General features: G+C 40.6%; 3 protein-coding genes across 4 annotated transcripts in view; 1 reads left to right on the forward strand and 2 right to left on the reverse strand.

Moving 5' to 3' along the window:
- The window catches only part of cotl1 (coactosin-like F-actin binding protein 1), a 12,028-nt gene extending 4,091 nt beyond the window's left edge, over positions 1-7,937 (reverse strand). The window contains exons 1-2 of the mRNA XM_035664586.1: positions 7,501-7,937; positions 6,518-6,600 (exon numbers count right to left, since the gene is read on the reverse strand). Coding sequence (XP_035520479.1) covers positions 6,518-6,600; positions 7,501-7,577 — 160 coding nt within the window. The 5' untranslated portion in view covers positions 7,578-7,937. The remainder of the gene's footprint in view (positions 1-6,517; positions 6,601-7,500) is intronic.
- Positions 7,938-12,070: 4,133 nt separating this feature from the next.
- Positions 12,071-18,557, forward strand: klhl36 (kelch-like family member 36). 2 transcript variants are annotated; one of them, XM_035664576.1, is made up of 9 exons: positions 12,071-12,338; positions 12,675-12,758; positions 14,014-14,208; positions 14,387-14,509; positions 14,730-14,969; positions 15,070-15,375; positions 16,411-16,638; positions 16,838-16,995; positions 17,303-18,557. In XM_035664576.1, the coding sequence occupies exons 2-9, from the start codon at positions 12,699-12,701 to the stop codon at positions 17,874-17,876; spliced, it is 1,884 nt and encodes a 627-aa protein (XP_035520469.1). In that variant the 5' UTR covers positions 12,071-12,338; positions 12,675-12,698; the 3' UTR covers positions 17,877-18,557. The 2 variants fall into 2 exon arrangements, with proteins under 2 accessions (XP_035520469.1, XP_035520470.1); XM_035664577.1 differs by having other exon boundaries at positions 14,748-14,969.
- Positions 18,558-19,670: 1,113 nt separating this feature from the next.
- zgc:56622 (uncharacterized protein LOC326033 homolog) overlaps positions 19,671-24,033 on the reverse strand; it is a 13,613-nt gene continuing 9,250 nt past the window's right edge. The window contains exons 7-10 of the mRNA XM_035664585.1: positions 20,828-20,915; positions 20,672-20,755; positions 19,996-20,078; positions 19,671-19,912 (exon numbers count right to left, since the gene is read on the reverse strand). Of these exons, the coding sequence (XP_035520478.1) occupies positions 19,879-19,912; positions 19,996-20,078; positions 20,672-20,755; positions 20,828-20,915 (289 nt within the window). The 3' untranslated portion in view covers positions 19,671-19,878. The remainder of the gene's footprint in view (positions 19,913-19,995; positions 20,079-20,671; positions 20,756-20,827; positions 20,916-24,033) is intronic.

A 24,033-nucleotide genomic window follows, 5' to 3' on the forward strand; every position in this document is an offset into this window, starting at 1 on the left:
TCTGTGAAACAATCAGGTTCCTCTGCCTCGTTCTAGCTCTACTAATCCTGATTGCAAGAATCCACCGGGCCTGAATGACAACAGCCAATCTGTCAGGATATACCGGTGAGTGAAAGTTTCTACAAATATGACACAAATGTATTTTTTATAAAAATTACCTACTGCAGCTTTAAGTCTGTGAGTTAGGATCTTAATCTTTACAGCTCAGACCCCTTTAGTCCTTCACTGGTAGTATTGGTAACACATTTCTCAAATGCTAATAAAATAGCATTTAATACACTGGCTTTTCAATTATTTGTGAATACAAAGTGATACGTAGAAACTTAAAGCCACCACATATTTGCATATATTGTGATATTTTTTATGAGTTAGAAGGAAAAAATGCCTTTTAAAAAAATTTTAGTGCTGAAATTATACTTTTTTGTGTGGGAAAAACATATTACGCACATTATTGTTCCAAGCAGAAATTTTTTTATATATATCACTTAATACATGACTGGAGGGGATCTTTAGGCTTGTGTTAACCACAGACCTTATTTCAGTCATCTAACCAAAAACCCATAAAAAAAAAAAAGAGAGAGAGAGAGAAAAAAAAGAAAAAAGAAAAACCATCGACTTTGAAGCAAAGGAACTGGAAGTGCCAAAATGCTATCTCATTTCCGGGTTTTAGGACTCATTCATTCAACAGTCTATTGGCAGGCAGAAAACACACTCAGCTAGGTAGTTTCACACGAGATAGTCTCAATAAAAACTATATATTCCCACTACGCCAGGCACACACACAAAAAAAACTGCACAACCAGATGAGGTACCAAATCCAGAGGTACAGTGAGTTGAGAAACATAGGCTACTCATGAAGTTGCATAACTAGTTTGTGCATGAAGTAAATAGAATCAGTGAAGTTTATTTCTCACACAGATCTCCCTTTTCACAAATGCACTCGGGCTGTCTTGTCTGCTGACTTCAGGCGTCATTATGTAACAATAACATGAATCAGATTACTCATTATTGTCTTCCAGATGTTCCTGCCTCTGTGAATACAACGTCCCTGAGTCTTCAACAGAACAGTCTGGCAGAGCTGATACACATGAAATTAACATTCTTACTGGGTTAACAAAATCTAGATGTAAGTGACTGATGACTGGTTCAGGCATCTGACTCTATCAAATAAATTGACCAGAAGTCAGTTTCCCTGCAGTGCGCCCTTGACTGACACTTTTAAAGCTCCACCAGGCAGCATTTTTATTTAACATCACCCAAAAACTCGAAGGGGAGCAGCAACAGTGAGGAGCATCCCATCCCCACTGACTGGGACTGCGATAGCATCACACACCAGCCAGTCTGGGAGACAGGAGCACTGCTCGGAGGGGTGGAAGTGGGTGACAGTATTTATCATGACTGGCTTGTTTCCACTGGTGTCAGACTAATGTAAAATACATGCATGAAAAAGCAGCTATACTCAGACTATTGCCGACATTATCACACAATTCATTGATGACTTGATAGTAAACCTTTTACTTTTAATACTCAGTTAATTGTTTAAAGGATGTTCTGACAGGCTCAGATTTTTATTACAAGTGTCTACAACATTATGAAAAGGTTCCCTACAGAAACAGACCTTTTTTGTTGAGTAAGAGTTAGATCCTTTTCGTTTAACCAGAAACAGCTATTTTGTTGCTTTGTTCAAAGGCACCAGACTCCATTGACAAAAACAGAATTTAACCTTGCAGAACACAGGAGTTGCTGGTCTACTGCTTCCTCCATCGGTTAGTTTGTTTGTGTCATTTGTGTGACTTTAGTGTTTTAAGGCTTCAAATTAGAAGACATTTTATTGATTAAATGAGGGGCATTCCATTGAGAGGCCAAGATTGACTGTCAGAAACACTGGATCCTTTACATCCCATTATTCAACTTAATGGCATCTTTCTTTAGACCCATCCTGCTTGGTAAATGTCCACATCTTGCAAACTCCACATCCCTAGTTTGTAACCGCAGACTTAAAAAACCTCCTCCAGAGCCAAAGTAGACGCTGCAGCCAGCAACAGTTGAAGTGTAAACTGACGCTGAGGTATAAAAACAGTGGATGGCCCTTTTAATATACTGTATGGGCAATCAAGTAATTCAGTATTGCTCTGACACAAAATAATAGGTTAATAAAAAAATGGTGCATTCTATTTACCTCAGATACAAACATGTCCACAGTATACTGTGTACGACTGATTTAATGAGAAACAAAATACAGAAGTGCTATTAAAAAGATTATTACTACAGTTTTCACTTAGTTGACATGCATAGCAGCCACCTTGGATTTTGAGGTCAAGGTTAGTGAGGTTGTTCCAATGTTCCTAGTGAATCCGACTTCAGGGGACATTCCAGTTGAAATTTCTGACTGGGAAGCAGAGATTCTGACTCAAATGGAATGCACCAAAAACAACCCTGACTTTTAGTCAAGCTCCAAAACACTGTAGTCCTACAATTCCCATAATGCAACTCAAAAGCATCTTTTATAACGGTGCATTCCAGATGAATTGGGAAGTGGGAATTCAAATATAATGCACCATTAAGACATTTTGACTGAAATAACCCCTGATGTCAGAAAATCAGAAGAACCTTGCCAACCCCAACCTAAAAATTCAAGATGGCTACCCTGGCCATCAACTAAGTGACAGTTGTTGTAATTTACTGTTTATTAGCACTTCTGTCTTTTATTTTTCATTAAATAAGTCATGCACACAGTAGTGTCCAACATTTGTCTGTGGACATGTTTGTATGACCAAAATACTGTGTAATGTGTTGTTAACTGTTATTGCTAACAATGGCTAACCTGGCTATAGCTTGGTTTTCCCATTTGTACTGGAACGTGGTTGATCCGGGTGTGACGTCATTCTCAGCTCCAATTTCCAAGGTAAATGGGACGTGCCGTTAGACCCTACCTGATGAGACCATCAGGGTTATTGTCTGAGACATTATGTTGTATAATGTCTCGTTTTCACAGGCGACAGGAGTCGGACATGGAAAGTAAACGGACCCTCATGTGTACAATAGAAGTATCCAGTTGATCCCAAATGTTTTTTTAGTTGTTTTTTTTTTTAGTTGTAGCTTTAATTCAAGCTAGCTCAAGTACAATTCAACCTAGGAATATACTCACTTTAGGATTCTAAATTAAGACACTTCAATTCTGAAAAGCAGAGTTTTTACAGTGCAACCTGTATTATCTTTATATACCTATTGTAGCCGCTGATAAAGACTTTCCTGGCAGAGCCTTAGCAGCACTGTTTTCAGATCAGCCGCACATTATCACCATTAATAGGAGCAACCACTGTAAAGAGTCAGTGCAGCTACAAAGGACATCACTAGTTTGTGTCTGTGACACATGCCAGGGAGGAACCAGCACAACACATACCCTTACCCCAACCACACACCCACACTTCCTCCCTCTGCCAGACTCTTCCTGGTTTGTCTTCCCTTTAAAGCAATGCTGACTCGGCAGCCAGCCTCCCCCACCCCACCGCAGAGACAACTGCACTGAAACTACAACAGTGATGAGACAGCCAAAAAAAGTCTTATTGGGAGGGACATTGTTCTGCATAAATTGACTTCATGTGAGCACACACCAAAGGTTGACAGGTGACACTGTATCTTCCTGCGTGTGCTCCCTCAGCCCACGCTCAGTCCGTCTGCAACACAGCCTGGAAACAAGAGCTGTCTCCTGTGAACGGTGTCAGGAGGGTTTGGCCAGGAGTGGTGTTACCAATGTGTTAACTGAGTCCAAGCTTGCTCTTGTTTTTATCTAAGCTAACAGCAGGGCCTGAGGAAGGTGATGCCATTCAATTTGGTGCAGATCCCTAAAAATCGATTTTGGTGCCACCCAGATTTTTTATAGGTTCCACCCTCGGGTAAAAACTTGCCCCTTCAGCAACACTTTGGTTTGGGTGACCCTCTGACTTTTCTTCTACTGCCACCATTAGGCCAAGATTTTCACTTTTACATAAATATAATTTAATAACTCCTGCCAATAGATGCATCAAAAATATGGTTGAATGTGGTTAAAGCAGAAATGACAGTAAATCATCAGTCTGCATTCATCTATAAATGAATATGTCGTACGGCTGCTTTATGCTATCTGAACAGTTTCTCCTTCAGTTCATCAGATTCCTACAGGCATCTGAAGGCAGCAGGACAGATTTGAAAGTGCAGCATCAGAGCCATTGCCATTATGCATATCCATGACCTTGATTGAATCACATGCAAATGGTACCAGGTAGCTAGGTTCATGTTGTCTGCACCAAAGTTCATGGTAATCTGAGTTAAAAACCTCAAGGTGGCGCAAGTGAGGGAATGAGTGAAGACATTGAAGATACATTGTCTGGGAACCATATCCATATGTCTGGAACCCAATCCATCAAATACATGTTCAGATACACTCTGGTGTACACTGCGACCTGCTGGTGGCATTACATGAAAAAAGAAGATCAATAAAGAGTGGTTTATCATGGGCGTCTTGAATATATGAACCGAATTTCATGGCAATTTAGTTGTCAAAACCAAAAATGGTGAGTGGTGAAAGATTTATTTTTGGCCAAAAATGGCCCTTTGGATCGTAAATGATCCCCTGCACATGAGGAACAGTCAGATTCATCCTCTGGGGACTATGAATGTCTGCAGAAAATGTTGCAGATCCATTAGATGTGGATCTATTTAAAAAGAATTATTCATTATTCATTATTCATCATTAATCGTGGTGATTCATCCAATAGCTGGAGATCAATTTCAGTCTGGATGGACTGACCAACATTGCCATCCATACAGATATGTCGCTAACGTGGCTAAAAAATCTACAAATCTATCTAGTCTNNAGACTAGATAGATTTGTAGATTTTGAGAAACACCTTCCCATTGGACACTGAGGACTGAATTTCCCCTTTAGCTGATGGTTTGCTGACCTACAATGAATAATTTATGAAACTGACTAAATAAGTTATTGGTTGTTGCTACATTTTGTCAGCAGAAATCAGGTTTAAAACCCCTGGTTGCAAATTAAATGATATGTATTTTTACTTCCTGAGACTGGATAAGTTAAGATCACTATTCAAAAAGTGGCCCTTCTCTTTGCGCCTCCCCGCACGATCAGTCTGCATCAGCTCCTCCTACACTCAAAGGGGTTTTTTCTTTCTCTGCAGAGTAACAACTGCACTGCTAAATAAGGAAAACAAACCCACACGCAGAAAGATGTCTGATAATGTGTGTGTCATCTCTGAACAGGAACCAATAGCACCAGCTGCTCAACTATTGTAAAGCATGGCGATAAATGAGTTATTTCAACATAGGAATGTGAGCCCTGAACTGTCAGGAAGAGAAAAAAAAACAGGAGTACAGCCCTGAGGCAGAAAGCTTTAAAGACAACAAGAGCAAGCATCAGAAACAGCCACACCCAACATCTGAGCAGATGCTTTACTCTAGAGGAACTAACATCCCAAATGTGAGATTTTGTTTTCTCTACATGCAGCCAGCAACTATTAGTTATCTCTGAGAAACATCATCTGAAAGTCCTTACTTGACTTTCTTTTTGCTATTTATCTCTTTTTTTGTGAGCTCCATGCAAACAGATACTGCTAATCACTGTGCTGTGCAGCCAATAAATGATCCTTCATTAAAAAAGACACACAATCAGACAAGAAAACGTTTATAACTGTATTTTTGTAATCCCACTGCATGCAGGTGCTTCAGTAAGAGCGGTTTTTGTGTTCAGAGGAAGTGACAGGTAAAAATTTTAAACTATAAATAAATACGTTTATTTAACTAAAAAAAGACAACTCAAAAATTGTTTAAACTAGTTACATCAAAAAATTTAAGTAAAACTAACTTAATTTTGTAAGTTGAAAAACATTCTTGACCAAGTAACTTTAGTCATTTTAAGTGATACTGACTTTATTTCGTAATTTTTATGTGTTCAGTGAAAACAAATACCTAGTAAAAAGTACTTAATCAGAAATGTTTCTATAACTTATAAAACTAAGTCACTGTCACTTAAAATGACTAGCTTAATCAAGAGTCTTTTTATCTTATAAAATTGAGTTCCTTACATTTTTATGTTATCCGTTTTAACAATTTTTTTGAGTTAAAATAACTTATGGTGTAGCTGGAGAACAACATCTTTCTGTTGCAATTCAGAAAAAAAACTTGCAAAGACATACAAAAGCCTGACCTTAAATATTTCACCTTGTAAAAAAAAAAAAAAATACACATGCAGGACATAGTTGAACAGATTATGCAATGTAATGCATACAGTGTTAAGTGCTTCGACAGCGTAGTTACAGGGCTCAAGGCCAATGGGTGACAGAGCACAGAGTCTTAAAAGATTAGTGTCCTGCCAAGTCAAGCTGTGTGGCATATAGGCTGTTTAACCAATCCAGAGACAGAGACACACATATACTACAAAATCTAGACTAGTCAGCAGCAGGGAGAAACATTACACTGATAAGGCTTATTTAACAACTAGGTTTTAAATAAAATCTACCTGTGCACATCCTCTTGAAGTCCTCATAGTCAGAGCCTTGTCCTGCAGGCACGATCCTAGAGCCCTCATATTTAAACGCAGCCCTGGAAGATGCAGAACACACAGTGCGTTATGGATTATGCAGTCTCATGAGCTGTTGATTCACAACAATGGCGTTGTGTGCACATCAGACCCATTTTGCAATCTGAAGCAATGCACAAAATGCCCAAGACGCCCATGCAAGGTGGTAGCTGTGTGTCATCCATGTGAGTGCCACTACTATAACGTTATCCTCTGAATACAGGACAAAGGAAATTACTTCTGCCCCGCTGGGCCTGATAACTGTGCCGCGTGTGACCGCTAAATAGCCAGAATACAGATCAGATCAGCCAACACACAGAGCTGCGTGTATTTTAGCCACTATTGTTATAAGAACAAGCACTGGAACCACGTATCAAGTGTGAAACAATTCACGAAGGTCTCAATTGCCGGCAAACCCCAAGTGTGCCATTCCAGTGCGTATTCTTTGAAAGCAGGTTGAACTACTTCTAAATATTGAGCAATTTCAACTTATCTCGGCTAAAGGCAGTGGTTGACGTGGCACAAGATGCCGCTCATTACATCCACTACGTCTTTATGTATCTATCTTCAATTCGGCGCACATCCAGTTAGCAAAACTGCGCTTATTTAAATAAAATTTAAACTTTAATAAAAGGTCCGCTTTTCATTTCGTACCCCTCAGCACCGAAAAGACGGCGCAGTGGGCGGTAACAGGTTCTGTGAATTACATTTTTTTTATTGAGATTGGCTCGAAAAACAGGTTGTTTGATATATTATATGGTTGCCGAAGTCAATAATGGCTAGTGAGTTATCTATATTCCAACGAGGTCCTGGGTTATATCTACGACACATTTACTTTTGCAAATATCCAATGCAGTATATATATATATAATAGTCACATTCTTGAACGGAGTATGGTTAAGGAACCATGTCTGCACACTCACCAATTGGCGTCCGTGTTATCGTCTCTGACTTGGTTGTAAGCCTCTCTGCAAGCCTCTTTATCGATTTGGGTTGCCATTTTTCGGGTGGACAGGAATCAAACAGTCGAAGTAAACGTTGTATCAGTCCAGAACAGGGAGGGCTAGCTACGCAGTAATAAAGCAGCTAACTTAAACAGTTGATGTAATGCATGAGAGAACTATAACTGATAACGTTATACAATATGCTTCACTCCAAAATCACGACCACCGCACTTGTACAATTGAGCCGGTCAGACTTAACGGGAAAAGACGGCTCTTCTTCTAGCAGCTCGGTTCATTTCCTGTATATTGCCACTTTATGGGCGTTGGTGATGTTAGTCGATGAGGTTGCCAGCAGACAGACAGAGAAGTCCCCCAGACGCTGTATTCACCTTCTCCTTGTCAATGAATGGTGTGAGGGCCGCTGTAAAGGCAGCCACAACATACGACAAAATGTTCCGGCAAGGACTTTCAAAATAAACTAAAAACGTAGTAAAGATTATGGCTGCAGCACATTTATATATGGAAGACCATTTCTGCCAATGTGATGGGGATTAAAAAGGGATTCTGTATGTAATTATGTCATAATTTTGAGATAATAACTCAAAATATTTAGAAAGTGTCTCATTATTTTGAGATACTAATTATAAGTCATTATTTTGAGATACTAAGTCAATACTTTGATAAAGTTTGCTGATAATGACTTACAGAATCCTTTTTTTTCTCGTCACGTTTGGCAGAACATCATCACATCATCAGACATTTAAGATAATATTGTTTAAAAGCAATATATATATAAATATTTAAACTTTTGTCAGGCATTTGAAGATGATCACCTAGAGCAGGGGTGTCAAACTCAATCACACAAGGGGCCAATATTCAAAACATAGTCTAAGTTGCGGCCCAAACAGGATTAATATTCATCAATTCATTCATCAGCAGCTAATGAAAAAGCCTGGTAACTGCGTGTCTCTTCGGCCAGCTGTTTTGTCAGATTTCCTGCGAGTTCCATAACTCAGTCTGCAATGGTGTTTCTTGACAAACTGACATTTTTAAAAGTCTGTATCTGAAAAACACTGCGAAGCTCAGGCGATTTCTTCAGCCACAATAAAGCTAGCTTTTACTGCTGCATAATTTTTGGCTGTAGCTTTTTTGAACATTTCCTGTTGCGATTGCAGTCTGCCTTTTAATTCTTGGGCGAATTGTTGTTTTTCTTGGAGGCTAAATTAAGGATACTTATCTCTGTGTTTGGTGTCAAAATGCCTACGTAAATTGTACTCCTTCACCACGACACTGCCTCATAACACAAACATATATTCGCTTTCCCATCTTTTATTAAATTGCCTTCCTTCTGCATCATTTTTTCTCTTCTTTGACATTTTGGGATTAATTAACATTTCTAATCTCCGCTTGTTGGAAAACCGCCTGTTAAACGCTGAAGTGGAAACACAGCGATCTAGTGGCGGGAGGCCGCCACTTCGTGGGTCATGAAATCGACGTGTATTGTGGGAGATGTAATTTATGGTCAATGTACACTTTAAATTAGGATAGACCTTTATTTCAAGATAACCATACGCATTTCAAGCTCTCGCGGGCCACATAAAATGACGTGGCAGGCCAGTTTCTGCCCACAGGCCTTGAGTTTGACACATATGACCAAGAGGCATAGTTCCAGATTCGGAAAAATCTGTTTTATAACAAGGGAAAACACTAAATTGAGTGTTGTTTTACATTAAAAAGTAATCTTATACAGTAGGGTTTGACATAAATACTACTGCACCATCAGCATATAAACCAATTTTATGGACTTTCTGCCCAACAACAGGACACAATTAGAGCAAATGGTTTTTTAACCAACACCAGAGCACAGTCAAGCAGAGAAATGTCCATTTGAAAAGTAAGTATACTCCGCATAATTCTAGCAATCTTGAAGTAGGTTACTCCTCAAAGTCAGAATGCCTACTGTGATCAATTTAGCAGTCAGACTTGTAAGTCAAAATGCTTTTCCCCCCAATAAAATCAGGGTATAGGCTGGATAGACTGGAATTTATCTGGACCTTTCCAACTGTGGGGCCCTAGAATCATTACCTCTGACCTTATTTTGTATGAATATTTTTAACACAATGAGTTAGTCCTTGCCGGGACATTTTTGTCATGATCACATTAACATTAATATATTGTACATAATCCTACAGTGATCTGATTTCAAACAGAAAATCCCCAGGAATTTAGCCCACACAAACAATATTAACCAAACATACTTCATTTTAGCATCATGAGATTTAATCTACATTTTGCTACTGGTTACACTGTACGGTTATTTATTTTATTGGCTTTATCTATCACCATTGGAAGACAGAGGTTGACACGTTAGTTCTGGAAATAAGAGGCAATGTCTCATAAAGAAATTTTCTCATAGAGAAATAATTGCCACCAAGGACAAAAAAGTATAATAGGAAGATGCATTTAATGACGTGACAAATAATATTTACAGTATATCTGTGATATCCTGTGAGGAATCATCTATTTTAGAACTGTTTCAGATTTGTACAGTAGAAAACACAGTAGACTTGATTATTCATTAGTCACACACTGTTTTATTCTGAAGGCAACATAATCAACTTCCGGTTTTACTTTTGCTAGATTGTACAACTTGACGCAGATCAATGCAGATGTATTAATAATCCACCAGTTTTGTTTCAATCATTACATTTCAATTAATTGTAATTCATAAGATTTTAAATAGAAGCACCACATACACTAGGTTACAGAGTATAAAACTATACAGTATTGTGCTACATTGTATGTCATATTCTGTTAGTTGCAACATTCTTAACAATGTAGGTATGACGCAAAACCACTGTGGCTACTGTCCACTGAAATACAACACAAACTACATACAACAACACAATATATCGGTGTATCTGCCAGTCAGGGGGAGGGGTTGCATGTGTATGTAGTCCAGTGATTAATATCTTAGTACTGGGTCTGTACAGCAGGCAGAGGTCAAAGGTCTCTTCCCTCCTGCTGGGAGTCCACTGGCTCCACCTGCTCTCTGATGACTGACACTGATGAGGCCTGATAGAGAGGCCGACCACCACCTACTCAGTCTGAGCTCTGTCACTCTGTTTGTTGTTGCATCAACCCGCCACCTGCTGGTCCACCAGCAGCCCATCACACTCGCCTGTTCATAGCTACATAGTGTTCATGGTTCTGGTGTTTATGGTACAAAGTGGTCATACAACAGTGAACGTTACCTTGTCTACCCATCCCCATGTGTTATGTTGATGTAAATTTACAAAAACAGCCAAGTCACAATACTGTCACATTTTTTACATGGCACATAAAATGAGCATGTGCCATTAAATACAGATGTCCACAGGTTATTTATCAGCCTGTCTTGTGGGTAGCTGCTAGACAGGGTCATAAAACCCTGAAAATCTATTTCAAAACTTTCATAATCTCCAGTGGCCCTCTTTCAGTCTCTAGTTGTCACTCTGGATTTAGTTCAGATTTGGCTACCATTTAGATTCTTTATTTTTTACATGTTCTACCAGTTGAATTTCTCTGTTGAGGGATTCACACTGTAGCAACATAGTTTGCTAATCCAGTTGTTCCACACCAGGAGAGCTTTATATGATATGGATTATGTTGTATATAGCAATAATTACCAACTATTTTGTAAATTTGGGCATGTAGGGGGAATATACAAAACTCTGTTCTACCGTGCATTATTTGGAGGTAATAAACAGAATAAGTTACAGTTTCTTTGGGGGTTTTATCCCAATTTCTGAATTGTGAGATTGGGCCCATACTTCACCTCTTCCATCAGTAGTAATGTAAATTACTATATATACACATTCCCATATATATCTAGGCACCTGATTTTGTCACTGATTATCTGTAGCATAAGATACTGTCAGGATATAGTTTCAGAAAATATGACAAAAAGTTACCTACTGCAGCAGTTATTCTGTTTGCAAGAAATGCACCTCAAGTTCATTATGTCCTACTTACGTGTATTGAGCATGGATCAGGTACATATCTTTCAAACGTTCGGTGACATTGCCTGTCTCTAATGCGCTCGCATAGAGTCGGTTGTGATTGGTCTATTAGCTGCATATTATTTCCTGGATGTGTTAAAGCCAGCTCCGTTAAGCTAGCTCGCGAAAAGCTTCGGCTTCAAAATAAAAGGACAAAATGAGGTGGCAAATGTCATTTCATTTCATTATCAAGTAAAATGACACAAACAGTTACATTTTGACTGACCACTGGTTTCTGTCAGCAGTGTCCTTTCTTTACATGAATCAAAATGTAACAAAAGTAATTTTGTAACAATCCTTCAAATTCAAACCTCTTGAGCCTTTAAAAATCCAGTTTGAGGTTACAGGCTACGCGAAGCTGTCCCACTGTCAGGTTTCGGGATTTGTTAAATTTAACCACATGTCTTTTAATTTTCCTCATTATTCCTCCTTGCATGTTTTTATTTGGCTATGAGTTCTGGAGTCATGAGACAAAAGAGTTTATTTTGAAAAGCAACACCGGAGGTTTATTTGTTTATTCGAGCTAGCTTGCGGTATGCTACATTGTGCAGCCCTTTCTGTGCTCTAACAATGTATTTACAGGAACATGTCTCTGTAAGAAGAGACTGTGTGAAAACAGAGAGTTTTAGGAAGCGGGTCAGTTTGGGTCGTCGTTGAAAAACGTCGCATGTCGACGGTTTCCTTCAGAAATGCAGCTGCTCTACGCTAACGAGAGATGCTGTTAGCTGTATCACAGTGTACCCCGATACCTTCTGCTGCTCCACCATACGTCCCAATGTAAGCACTGTCACTGGAACAATGACAGAGTTCTGGGCTTTAAAGCAGAAAGTGACTGAACTTAATATGCTGTATTGTCATTGACTGCGGGTGTGAGAGACAAAGTGTGTGTTGTTGTAATATATATTAACGTATAATAATTATAATATAGACCAAATGTCCTCCCAGCACAGACAGGTGAGGACAGTAGGTGCTCTACATCTACACGTCCCGTTACATGTACTCAGATAGGATGTAGCTGTCCTGGTCCCACATTCATTCAGTAAGAATGAGGTACAGTTAGGGTTAGGTGAGTTCTTAATAAGTGTTGTAATACATAATGTGTGTGTCCTCTAGGTGATGCCTGTCTGAGGGAACATAATGGACAATGGAAAAATGAGCCGTGTGTGTCGGCCCCAGCGGATCAGTGAATCGTCCAAGGTCAGTGTGTGTGTGTGTGTGTATGTGTGTGTGAGACAGTGATAGCTGAACCATACAGTTGGACTCGCATATAAACACAAGCAACAAGGGAGCGGCTCATTAACAGCAGAGAGGTGAACATGACATGTGAGGGAGGACATTGGCTTACTTTTGCTCATGGTGGGAACTGTTGGGTCTCTGTAAATAATGTTATAGGGAGTTCAGGATAGACCTACTCTCTTTGAAAAGTGTCCTGTGCTAACTTCTTTTATGAATTGGAGCTATACAAATAAAACTGAATTGAATTGAATTGGGCCAAAACATTTTTGTAAACCTGTCTGTGGTCGCAAGACATATTTGAGCCTTATAATGGGCATTTTAGAAGTGGCAGCAGTAGCTCAGTCTGTAGTGACTTGGCTTGTGAACTGGAGGGTCTTCAGTTCAAGTCCAGCACAGACCACAGTACCATGGATTGTGGACTGGTGACTGGAGATTTGCCAGTTGACCTCATGTGCAGGGCACCTAACCCTAACTGCTCCCGGAGCGCTGCTACGTGGCAGCCCATCTCTCCACCATCTCTCCACCATCTCTCCACATTTGCATGTCTATAAGCCCTGTGTGTGCAAAAGATGTTTGCATTAAAAAAGAATTTCCCAATTTGGGATTAATAAAGTATCAATTCTTCTTCCTTCTTCTTCTTAATTTCTCCCTGGAGATCAAGCATACCAGTAAATCAGCAGTGTTGGTAGTGGAAGTGTGTTGTGTGTCAAATGTGTCAAATGAATTAATAAAGGATAACTTAATTATCTGGCATTTTGAGATAATGGGCATTTGCAGATGTCTGCACCCATAGGGCCGATAAACAAAAAGAAACACTTGTCAGTGTGGCTGCTGTGCAACAATGTTAGCACTCCCCTTTGTGAGATTCGGGAAGTTGGTCCTCCTAAAAGACATTCAGTCTGATCTAAAACATTAGGCGTTAAATATATATTACATTATAATGACACACTGTACCCCTCTCTCCCTTCAGTACCAGTCAGCATAACCCAGTGTATTTTTCTATTTCATTCATTTATTTAAAAAAATCACACACACAAACATGTTGCTGGCTCTGATCAGTGTGTGTAGTGTAGTGTGTAGTGCAGTGTGGAAGCCACATCTGGAGTCACAGCAGTCTAGTAGAGCTGTCCACTTGTGATCCAATCACCAGTGAAGCGTTTTGATGGCAGGTGTAAACAGGGCCAGTCTTGTTGTCATTGTGTTGTTGTGTTGGCAGGTGTTCCGCTGCGTGGAACAAGGTTTGGAGGTGTTGCAGGGCCTCAATGAGCAGCGGCAGCACAGCCAGTTCTGTGATGTGGTGCTGGTGGCCGACGACCAGCGGCTCCCCGCGCATCGAGCCCTGCTGGCTGTCTCCAGCCCGTACTTCTACTCTATGTTCACCTTGGGCATGAGGGAGGAACGCCAGGAGGAGGTACATAGGAGGCTGCTGTTTCATTTCCCTTACTTATTGTGTTTTTCTACATTATTCTCATCTTATTTATTTTCTGTCTCATTTTGCATATTTATTATCGTTACTATTCAAATTATTATTAATGCCTAGCATATGTCTGACTACTGATGAAACTCTTTTGTCCTCTTTCTGTCTGCAGGTCCAGCTGGTTGGGATGTCCTACATCGGTCTGACGGCTGTAGTGGACTTCCTGTACAGTGGAGAGCTGCCATTGGATGGAGGAAACATTGACTATGTGCTGGAAGCTGCCCACCTCCTGCAGGTAAGAAACTTTATGCATTTTCTGTTCAGCACCTGATGTTAAATGTACAGGCTTTGAATCAGAACAAAACCCATAAGTGTGAAAGTAAACAACTTTTATCATTATTATACACAAATGAAAACAAACCTATGAATGTTATATTACATTTCTGCCAATAGATCCTCCTAAATGTTACACACTGAACCCTTTAAGATGTTAAGAAAAGTCAAATGTGATGTAGAAAGCTGCTGTTGTTCAGGTGTGGCGTGTGGTGGATTTCTGCTGCCAGTACCTGGAGAGGGAGGTGAGTGAGGACAACTACCTGTACCTGCAGGAGCTGGCTCTGCTCTACAGTCTGGAGCGTCTCAACACATTCATCGACAATTTTATCCTTGCACGCTTCGCCACACTCTCCTTCACCCCTGATTTCCTTCGGGACATTCCTTTACACAAACTCACCTCTTACCTCTCCAGTGGCCAGGTAAATATTGTTTATACGCTGAGATTGAGGGTTTATTCTTCACCTTGAACACAGCAGTGACATCGTAAGAAGCCGCCATAAGTAATCTCTCCATTATCAGGTTCAGCATGACAGTGAGCAAGCGCTCCTCCAGGCCGCCCTGCAGTGGCTCAGCCACAGTCCCGAGCGTACCGTTCACGCCAGGCACCTGCTCTCCCACATCCGCTTCCCTCTGATGCCGATGGGGGACCTCGTGGGACGGGTGCTGCCGGCGGTGCGGGCCTTACTGCCGGCGGAGGCTGGATGTGAGGCCCTGGTGGAGGAATCTCTGGCGTATCACGCCAGGCCCAGCGCCCAGCCGCTCCTGCAAACAGGACGCACCACGCTGAGGGAGGGAGTAGAGCGGCTCCTGCTGATTGGAGGAGAGGTAGAGATGTAAATCAGATAAAAGTTTACTGTTAAATGAAAGTGCCACTCTTTTGATATTTAAAAAATCACAGAAATTGTTAAATATTACAGCCTAAGTGAAAAACTCTCCGGTACACTAAGGACACTGAGTCAAAAATTAAGAATTTGATTTGGACTTGAGTGGATAACATTCTTGGACGTTAATTGAAGACTTGGATTGGACTAAAGACTTAACTTTGAAACAAATATATGTAAGTTGTCAAGTTTTTACCTGGTAATATGTCATAACCAGATAAAATAAATAAGATAGAGATTCACAGGCCTTACACAGCCATACAACTTTAATTTGAGACTTTCTATTGTAAGAATTGGGGATGTTCTTGGTATCTAATGTTGCTGCAGATTAAAGAAAAATTTTAATTGCGTAGTCTTAAAGTAAGAAAACATGCAGAAAACAGTCCAAATATAGCACAATTTAAAGACAGCCACACACAGCCAGGCTTCACAACTTACTCTATTAGATACCCCAGTATATCCTTCCCCCTGAATAGTGCCATGTCTAACCGATTTGTTGTGGTAGGTTAGATGGGTAGAGAGTGAGATTGCCCGTGTAGAATCCCAAAGCGGACCGCATTAACCAAATATAATGACTATACCAGCAGGGAGATGGGGAGCTGCATTAAGACACAACAGTTAACCAGTAGCAACATCTAACCAACTAACCATGCACATCCTTTGTAAGAATTGGGACATCTCTTCTTGACTTGAGACTTGATTTGACTGTGGCCATTAAAGACTGATCCTGACATTTAAACTCAGCAGAACAGAGCTGACCTGTAAGAGCTGGTGTAGTCCTTGCTTCAGTGGCCAGGCGTTCAACTCCGACCTGCGGCCCTTTGCTGCGTGTCCCCCACTCTCTCCCCACTTTTCCTGTCAGTCTTCAGCCGTCACTATCAATTAACACCAATAAAAGCTCCCCCAAAAATATATATAAAAAAAAAACAAGACCAGAATCTCACTAGATTCCTGTAACCTCCTCTCTTTACTTCTCTAGGTGTCAGAACGTGGAGAGGAGCTGAGTGCCAATGTTTGCCGACTGGACGGTGAAACAGGAAGCTGGGAGGTGGAAACCGAGCTGCCGGCCCAGCGGAGCCACCACTGCCTGGCAGTCCTGGGGGGCTTTATCTTCGCTGCTGGCGGCAGCTCGTCCAGGGACAATGGTGGTGACGCAGCCTGTAACCTGCTGTACAGATACGACCCCCGCCACAACCAGTGGACCAAGGTACTGTAGCAAAGAGCCACTTCTATTCTCCTTATCAATTACAGGTCCGCAGCATATACAGAAGATGCAGATTTGGATGTTCATCTTAACGAAAGTGCCAGAATATCCAGTGAAGGATTTCATTATGTATTTATTTTTTTGTTCACACTTTGTTCATTTGTAGTCTTTTAGCAGTTACAGTGTGACTGTGTTTTTCCAGGGTGCTCCAATGAATCAGCGGCGAGTGGATTTCTACCTGGGGGTAGTTGGAGAGTGCCTGATTGCCGTGGGTGGGAGAAATGACAATGGAGCTTTGTCCTCTGTGGAGGTTTATCGTCCCGCTGAGGACTGCTGGTCCTACGTGGCAGAACTGCCCAGGTAGGAACGCACGTTACTACTGCAATATGGTATTCTTATTTTATCGTATGAAGTTGGCAAAGACAAATTAAAGGGGCTGTTTTCACCCGAAAAGGGGGTGGGAGCTTGACATAAGGCCAAAGTATGGCCTGCTCTCATTGTGGCCTCATAGGGCTGCTAGCATGGCTGTACACATTTAGTCTTTATTATATTTTCTTTATTTGAGTACCTATTTATTTTATGGCAGCTTTTTGTTTTTTTATCATAGTTGTTACATTTTTTCTTAAGCTATTAAACAGTTTGGCTTTTTGAATTCTGTCTTTTGTAGCTGTACTTACGGCCATGCTGGGACAGTCCTCGACGGCATAGTCTACATCTCAGGTGGTCACGACTATCAGATCGGCCCATACCGCCGAGATGTCCTGAGTTATGATCCATCACGGGACAGTGACGTTTGGGTGGAATGCCAGGCCATGTCTCTGGCCCGGGGCTGGCACTGCATGGCCTCCCTCAACCACCTCATCTATGCCATTGGGGGCAGCAATGACCACGAGGACACCACAGAGCGCTTTGACATCCTGCAGGTGGAGTCCTACGACCCGCACAGTGGCCAGTGGACCCGGGTGGCGCCACTGCTGCTGCCTAACAGTGAGGCAGGGCTCGCAGTCTGGGCAGGGAGGATCTATGTGCTTGGGGGCTACAGCTGGGAGAGTATGGCATTCTCCAGAGCCACTCAGGTGTACAACCCTGATAAGGGCTCATGGTCCAGAGGGCCAGACCTGCCGAAACGCATCGCAGGGGCCTCAGCTTGTGTGTGCACTGTGAAACCCTCACAATCATCTCCCTCTTCGGAGAGGAAGAAGATGGGACGAGGGATGAAAGGAATGTCACACCCCACGTAACAGTGTTGAAGGTCCTTCTGTTGGTGCAAAGATAAGGCCTGACTTTTGGCAGAGCTTGGTGTACTTCTGATACTAACTCTTCAATAGAAGATATTTAGTATCAGAATAATTTTGCCCAGAGGCACTGCAGCATCACAGGAAGGAAGAGGAGGAGCGATAATGATGAACACTGAATTAACAATTTTCTTTAGCAAATAACAACTAATAAGTGTATGTTGACAACAGTTACATTATATGATGCACAGTCTTTGTGTTGCATAAGCATTCAGTTAGATATCATCTGAAGACAGCAATCATTTTTGTCTCCTTGGTAACGTAGATGCAACAGTATGCTTTTGCATTCAGATGTCTTTTCTTGTCTTTTTAAAGTCAGGAAATGAGAGCTTGTAGAAGCTCGGAGGCTGAATGATGGGTTGATATTAAGTGTTAACTTGAAAGATTAAGCTCAAGATTTAAGCGTGGGAGTTGTAGTCTTGCACTCTAGTCTGTGCTGTGAATAAATCCAGCCACCAGGAAGGTTGTGTTAAAACTGGGTATACCTGCAGATTCTTTTGTACATTGCTGATAGTTTGGAACTGTTAAACACTTTGCAACAACTCTTAACCAGCATACATCTTTACTTTGGTTTTAAATATTAATTTAATATTTTTCTTCAAACCAGAAGCCAAAAGAATCTACACATAATGGACAGAACAGCAGATTGTGATGTTTCAAAGAGACGCCCTAACCTTCACCTCTTTGAAATGAGTTCACTCATATAGAGCTTAATGTGTGCTTCAATACATTTTTTCTGTTGATCATATTTGATCACCTGGTTGAGCACGATGCCGCTCTACAAACCTGTAGCGCTGTATCTCTGTCACTGGCCACTAACACTGTAAAATAAGACTAATGCTTTATTTCCATGTCTTCCACATGGATCATACAGTGAGGATGCTGACTTTCGGCCTGGGGCGTGCAGCTTAAACCTCGGTCTTTTAGCACAATATGATGTTATAAACCCATTAAGAACATATTTAAGACTCCTCTTGCAGTCTACTTGTTTTAAAACCAGTGCCAGGGACATTTGTCATTACAGCTAGCAAAACAGCAGCGAATAGCAACAATAAGCTGCTTTTGTCTTCTTCTGTCTGAAATCAAGAACCAGTTGTTTCAATAGTTGCTACTGATGTAAGAGGGATGGGAAAGATAAAATAATTCACTGTGCTTTCGTTTGATAAGCATTTCCTACAAGAACTGTAGTTGATTAACACACTGAATGCCTGAGTCGATTGTGTTGCTCTTTCTCTGTTAGATATTGGGTCAGGTGACCACCGTGGTGCGCCAAATTCCAAGACACCCTCAGATTCCTCATTCCAGTTCCAAGGACTGTCCGCTTTGCAGGACTAAAAGCAGTAGAATTGTCATTGTCTCTAAGCACTGCCTCTAGAGTACAAAGTACATCATTCTTGATTATTTGTGTTATTTTATAAGTATATAGACAGATTTAAACTTATCTGCACACTGGAAAGCATCGCCTGTCACACACCAAAGCACAAATCCTCACAGAGAAAATGTTACATTACGGAAGCCCTGAGAGGCTTAATGCTTTTCCAAGGTTCATCCTGAAATGCCTACCTTAACACACATACAGTAAGTGTGATGAGTGTGATTATAATGTGCTCAGTATTGTAATAAAATAAGTGTTTCAGAGTTATTTGTTTGACTGTGCATTTGTAAATCTTAACTTATCAAATTAATCAAAATCAAAACATATAGGAAACAGGAAAATATTAGAAAAGTAATCATCTCAGTTTTCAGGGCAATAGAAAAGCTCTGATACGTGTTGGTCACATTTAGTACATTCACATTTGGAGACAGAATCTTCAGATTTGTCTCCATCTTCACATTTCATCATTATTTGGTAAACAAGTCACTAATGGATTACAGTGTGATACTGTAGCTGGTCCTGTTGATGTGTATGGCATTAGTAGTAGTTTCTCTCTTCTCTCTCCTGGCAGCTTCATACAAAGGGGTAGTACGGATGAGACTTGACTCTGAGAAACAGACAAACAGTCATCAGTGTGGAAATAGCTGCACCTTGCGGACGACTATTACCAGAATGGCTGTAGTGACTTACTCTTCAAGCACGCAGGACCTCCAGCCTCGGTCCAGTCCTCTCAGTGCTCTAATGTCTTCTTCAGTCAGGCTGAAGTCAAAGATCTGCACAAAACAGAAACAGATTTTGACATCTTGCTTTTACAGACACACTGATGCTCATAGTCCTAATACATCACATATTCCATGATAACGCTTTTTGTGCTGAATGATAGTACAGCTCTGGCATTATTCTATTGGTTGGATTGCCGTTAAATGTGTTCCCCAGTGTAATAACTTTGGTGATCCCTGGACTCCTCATCCAGCCCATTGTTGTTATACTTTTTACATACAGTATATGACACACAGCAAAGGACCACAGGTTGGATTCAAACCCAGCTGCAGCAGCAAGGACTCAGCCTTGGTATGAATGCAGTTTTAAATATGTGCATATATAAAAATACAAATAAAATAAATATGAATTGGTTGGAAGTAGGAGCTCTGTTGGGCAATAGCTGCATGTAGGTGGAAGTGACATTCTGCAGTTTCCCAAAAGCAACCAAATAATGCAAACATCCACAATCTGTGGGAAGTGAACAATGTCTAATTACACTGCTATCACAAAGCAGTAAAGTGAGCACTAAAGAAAGTGTGCCGTTCAAAGGAGTGAGCCTGAGAGATAGAAAACGTCTAGACGAGGAGCGGTGGAGAGGTTTCACCTTTGTGTTTTCCAGGATGTGATGAGGCTTGTCACTCTTAGGGATGACCGCAATGCCCTGCTGCACATGGTACCTCAGCAGTACCTGGGAGAATATACCACTTTTACTAACAAAGAAATACACACAAACATTTACAGCGCACACACTCACACTGACCTGTGCAGGGCTGTGCCTGTGCCTCTTGGCTATATCTGCAACAACCGGGTCTTCCAGGAGCTTATGTGGATCAGTGTCTCCTCTGAACCTGAGAAAGGAAAGATAAAAAGGACACAGAGATTTTTTATCAGTCGGCGGGTAATACATTTCTATTGCACTCATTCCTTCATAGTTCTGATACTGCATCCTACTTCAGCACCAGAAACATCAAAGAACCCCGTCTGCAGTCAGCTGGAGCTGTGAATTTCATTAGACTACTTTTATTGAACTCAGAATAGAATAAAATATACAGCATAGCAATGAGGCTAGGTGTTGTGACATCTGCTGACCTGCTGACCTCGCAAAGCCAGACCACATCAGTAAGATCTTTTTAGAACTAATTATAAGAAGTCCACAAGGAGAAACTAAAACTGGTAGAGCTCGTCTCAGGATCCACGTCTGCATATACTTTTCTCCAAGTACCGCCGCTGTGACCGACGTTAAAGCTGCAGTAGGTAAGTTATATAAAAGTAAGTTTTTGTCATATTTGCTCCACCAGGTGAGCCACCATGGTGCCCAAAAGTCAGCTTTTCGAACTCAGATTTTATGTATATAGTGGTGTGTTCTTTAAACCAGTTTTTCCTAAAATTTGTTTTTTTAGATGTTGAATCGTAACCCCTGTATCATGATACGTATCGTATTGCTAGCCAATACACAGCTCTTGTCCAAAATGTATCCTGTTTGTAAATAGATGAAATTAAAGAAGCATTTCAACCGTGGAAACATTAATCTTTATTGAAAGTGGGTTATATATGTAGTCGAAATGTAACATAAATTTTGAATTTGGTGCCTATTTGACCGAGAAAAGAGTGTTTGTAGTCTCATGTCTGTATCCTGTTAGTTCTCATCCCTTCCCTTCGTAACAAAGATCATGAGACTTCCCTGCTTCCAGTGATGCAAAATGACGATTTTTACTCATTGAAGCAGGAATGTGCAACACTGAAATCCGTATTTTCCCGTCTCGGGAATGGTGCACGACCATTCAAAAATATGACTGGGTTTCTAACGATACAAAGCTTAATGCAAATGGGTGAAGTGTCCCTTTAAATGTTACAGGAGTGCTTTGTATCCTTTCTCCTTTAGGCAGGGAAACATAGAACCATTGTTTCAAAAAAAATATCCTACCATCTCACAGTTCCTTGCACCAGCATGAAATTCACTGCGCATTCATTGTTTGTCAGTGCCTACCCAAATGCATATAATCATCACAAATATCATACAAAAGTGTTGCTTTTCTGATCTGCCACCTGTATGGTTGAGGTTTGGCTACTTGATTAAAGTTAAGGAGCAATCCAGAAATCAGTTGACTGTCGTCAGGAGAAGTTACAATTTGTGGTGCCAATGTCTCACACTTTGACTGGACCTCCTCCCTGAGACATTTGCAACTTTTACTCCTTAGTTCTGCCTTTGCTTCTTTGATATAGCAGCAGTAACTCTGATTGCTTGTTAGGAAAGTGAAAATTGGTCCTTAAAGCCAATGCTGTCACTTTTCTGGTGAGCACAATTTTGTTTATATCCCAACAATCCTCACTTCACTAATAAAATGCTGAATGCATCACTTCCAACAGAGCATATTTAGATCATTTAGTACTTGTGTTAATATTTCACTTACTGGAGAGCTTGTGATGGTTCATGAACTGCTGCAGGCCAGGAGACTGGATGTGGTACTTTGCTATAATTAAACTTGACTTAAATCCAAGGGTGCATGCATGTATGTTCCAGCCAGTCATATGGAAACGCCTTTGTGCCAAGAAGAATCTTAATGTTGCTGTAACTTAATTCTATTAAGCAGAAACTGACATCTCTCCTAATTAAAATTTTCTCCAAGCCAAAGAAAAGAAAAAATCAAGATGCTTTCAATCTGATTTATCAGAACAGTCCCATAAATATATACCAAATAAATAACGAGTTACTCCCACTGTGGTTATTATATTTAGATGTCAAGCGCCCACTGTTGTATCTTCACTTAAATGTAAGCATTTGAAGTCAAATATCAAATGTGCTATTAATTGAAAGTGATGTGATTTGTTGTAAGTTGAAGATGTTAGGGGTGCTGCTGTGTTCAGGAGGCGTTGGGGTTGTATGCGTTGGACTTAATTAAGGTTATTTCAGCCTTGACCCTGTGTGTTGGTATGCAGTCCTCAAACTAGAATCAGGCAGCTAAAATAAGAGCAGACGTTTGCTGAGTTTTGCAGGTTTTAATAGGGGATTAAATCAATTTGAAGATGCTTTGATGTTGATGTATTAATGGGCCATTGCCCTTTTAACAAAACCAAAACACTCAGAAACAGCTGAAATATCTGAAATGTAAATAATTTATTATATCCTTAAAGCAAACCCTAATCTATGTGTGTGTTTACATGCAAGAGGTTGTGTGTCTTATCCTAATTTTCATCCTATTCAGGATATGATGTTTAAATGGCAAGAAACCCTGGCAAAACTATCTCCACTTAATTTCCACTTACTCGCTTCTGGCTGCTGACTGTGTCACACGGTCTCCATTAACAAATAAAATTTACTCAGTGTGTGCTTGTCCATTCTGGGCTACTGTAGAAACATGGTGGTTCAACTTGACAGACTCTGTAGAAGACGCCTCTAGGTAAAAATGACTCATTCTAAGGTAACAAAAACAGGATTCTTATTTTCAAGAGATTATACACTAATGAAACATACCTATGCACATTTCTGCTAATAGATCCTCCTAAATGTTACAAACTGGACATTGCAAAACTAGACAAATACATAAATCAGGATGTATCAAGGATGGAAGCAGTATTAAATGTACAATATGTAATTTCTGTCTCACATCAAAACAATAACAAAAGGCCAAGTTTGATGAAGTCGTGAAGTAGGGTGACATTTTGGGTGTTGTTGTCTTCACGACCATTGCCGTCATTACAGTCAGCTTCTCTGTTAGGATTCCTTCAATGTTCATGGTTCAGGAGGTTTCTACCAGGAGCCCAATTAGTTTCATATGGAAATGGAGAGGTGTCCTGTATGATGTGTGTTACAGCAGAAGTAGGCCTAACAGTCTTGTTCTTGGCTTTACCTTGAAAAGCTCTCAGTAGAGTACATCTGCTTGGCTCTGTACAGTGTTTCTGGGACTTGTGTGACGGTTGCTCCCCTGAGATTCTGCCCCAATTGATGTGACTGAGGACAAAAAAAAA

This window comes from Morone saxatilis, unplaced genomic scaffold, assembly GCF_004916995.1.
Source record: "Morone saxatilis isolate NCDOM2014 unplaced genomic scaffold, NCSU_SB_2.0 Contig2, whole genome shotgun sequence".
NCBI lineage: Eukaryota > Metazoa > Chordata > Actinopteri > Moronidae > Morone > Morone saxatilis.

Excerpts from the sequence above, each read along its gene's own strand:
- klhl36 (XM_035664576.1), top strand. The coding sequence starts at position 12,699 with ATGGACAATGGAAAAATGAGCCGTGTGTGTCGGCCCCAGCGGATCAGT. Across the intron at positions 14,209-14,386 it reads GGGAGGAACGCCAGGAGGAG|GTCCAGCTGGTTGGGATGTC; the intron begins GTACATAGGAGG and ends TTCTGTCTGCAG. Across the intron at positions 14,970-15,069 it reads CTTACCTCTCCAGTGGCCAG|GTTCAGCATGACAGTGAGCA; the intron begins GTAAATATTGTT and ends CTCCATTATCAG.